General features: G+C 50.6%; 1 protein-coding gene across 1 annotated transcript; it reads left to right on the plus strand.

Annotated features, from left to right (window-relative positions):
* The first annotated feature begins 931 nt into the window (after nucleotides 1-931).
* Nucleotides 932-2,029, plus strand: LOC116245228 (2-oxoisovalerate dehydrogenase subunit beta 1, mitochondrial-like). Its single transcript, XM_031616887.1, is given in 1 exon segment — nucleotides 932-2,029. A coding segment is annotated over 1 exon segment (1,098 nt).
* The last annotated feature ends 240 nt before the right edge of the window (nucleotides 2,030-2,269 follow it).

Consider the following 2,269-nt stretch of genomic DNA (forward strand, 5'->3'; position numbering starts at 1 on the left):
CCAACCCCAACCCCAACCCCAACCCCAACCCCAACCCCAACCCCAACCCCAACCCCAACCCCAACCCCAACCCCAACCCCAACCCCTTACTTTGATGATAAAATATGATTATTCTTGATTATTCTATTGTAGATATGATGTGATCTTTCCATATACAGAATAGCAAGTGTTATAATATCAAATGAAGAAAATTAGGCTACTTTTTTGCCCACCCTACTACCACATCCCCACGAAATAGGCTTATGGCCAGCTGGTCCATCTGAGATGGTGGAGTTTTTCCATTTTTCTGTTCTTAATTGGGCCATTGATGATAGAAAATGGTATTATTATCATAACAAAAGTTAATTATTCTTCCTTTCAGAATTATGAATCGACAACATAGATTTGCTTCCGTAGACTTTCCACTCCTCAACAAAGAACAATACGCCCACCTCCTGAAGGTCGAGAATAGGGCCCTTGAACTGTTCCAGCATATGATAGACAAACAATAAAAAAAGTGCTGCAATGGCAAGAGCAGGGGCAAGGAGAACGAGGCTCACTTTAAAAAAGTAGAAGATGATCTGCAGGTCTTCAATAAAAAGCAACTCTACGCCGGAAGCCTTGCCCTGAATCTAGTGAATCGGAGCACAGCCAATAAGGATATCCCCACAGAAAATGTGACCAGATCCAAATCGGCGTACCTGACAACCTACGAGACATACAATCGGCAGTTGGAGATCTGCAGGCACAGCTCTACTGGCAAACGGTCATCCAGTCCTAAACTTTTGAGAAAAAACACAACAGTGCACAGAATAATTGCCCCGAGCTGCCAAATAAGGCCAAAGCTGAGGCTGCGTTTGAACAGCGGGCAGAAGGAGTGAGGGTGTGTGGGGTTTGATGGTATTTCTACTTTATTGGGTAAAATCTGCTTACAATCCTGTCATAATAGTTAATGAGATTGTTGAGGAGACTGGCCTTCTTGGAAAGCCAAACCAAACTGGCGACTGCGGTAGAGACGTACAACTTCGCCAAGGATATCCCGCAATCAGTTACACGCACACACTGGAATCTCTACCAGGCCGTCAACTCAGCCATCGATATTGCTCTGGAGACAGACCCCACGTATTTCTGCCCATAATCCAGAACTAAGGTGTTCGGCGAGGACGTGAAGTTCGGAGGAGTGTTCCGCTGCACCCACGGTCTCTGCGAGCGTTACGGAGTGGACCGAGTTTTCAACACCCCCCTTTCCGAGCAGGGAATTCTGGGATTTGCGATCGGACTGGCAGTGTCGGGCCACACCACCATCGCCGAGATCCAGTTCGGCGACTACATCTTCCCAGCCTTCGACCAGATCGTCAACGAGGCAGCCAAGTACAGGTATCGCTCTGGAGGCCAGTTCGAGTGTGGATCGCTGACCATCAGGGCCACTTGGGGAGCTGTCGGCCACGGCGCCCTCTATCACTCGCAATCCCCCTAAGCCTACTTCGCACACACTCCGGGACTGAAGGTGGTGGTTCCTAGAGATCCCATCCAAGCAAAGGGACTTCTACTCGCCTCCATCAGGGATCCTAACCCTGTCCTATTCTTTGAACCTAAGGCACTCTATCGTAAATCGGGAGACCTCGTGCCTGTGGGAGACTACAACTTGGCTCTTGAGAAAGCAGAAGTGCTCAACGAGGGCAAGGACATCACTCTAATCGGATACGGCAACCTCATGAAGACCCTCTAGACAGTGCGCACCATGGCGGAGAAGGACGGCATTTCCTGCGAAATCATCGACCTGCAGACCATCTACCCCTACGACTCCGAGACACTGGTGAGGTCAGTCAGCAAGACCGGCAGGTGCATCATCACCCACGAGGCGCCCAGCACCTGCGGCATCGGCGGCGAGATCTCGGCGATGCTGCAGGAGAAGTGCTTCCTGTCGTTGCGCGCCCCCATCTCGAGAGTGACCGGCTACGACACCCCCTTCCCGCTGGTGCAGGAACCGCTCTACCTGCCCACCGAGTGGAAGATCTACGACAAGGTCAAGAAGCTCATGAATTATTGATGTGACCATATTGCTCTCCTCGTTAGTATCCGATCACTCGTTGTCCATGGGCTCCTCGGGGATGTGCTTCATGTCCTCCTCCACGTAGGTGACCTCCGAATCGTAACTCTTGAGGATCTGGTGCAGCCGCAGCGTGATGTTCTTGTCGAACATCATCTGCTTCTTGTAGGAGTTGGTCTTATCGTCCTTGGAGTCCTTGAACAGCTTCTACTTCGACTACTGGTAGCTGCGGATCGTGTC

This window comes from Nymphaea colorata, unplaced genomic scaffold (genome assembly GCF_008831285.2).
Source record: "Nymphaea colorata isolate Beijing-Zhang1983 unplaced genomic scaffold, ASM883128v2 scaffold0587, whole genome shotgun sequence".
Lineage (NCBI taxonomy): Eukaryota > Viridiplantae > Streptophyta > Magnoliopsida > Nymphaeales > Nymphaeaceae > Nymphaea > Nymphaea colorata.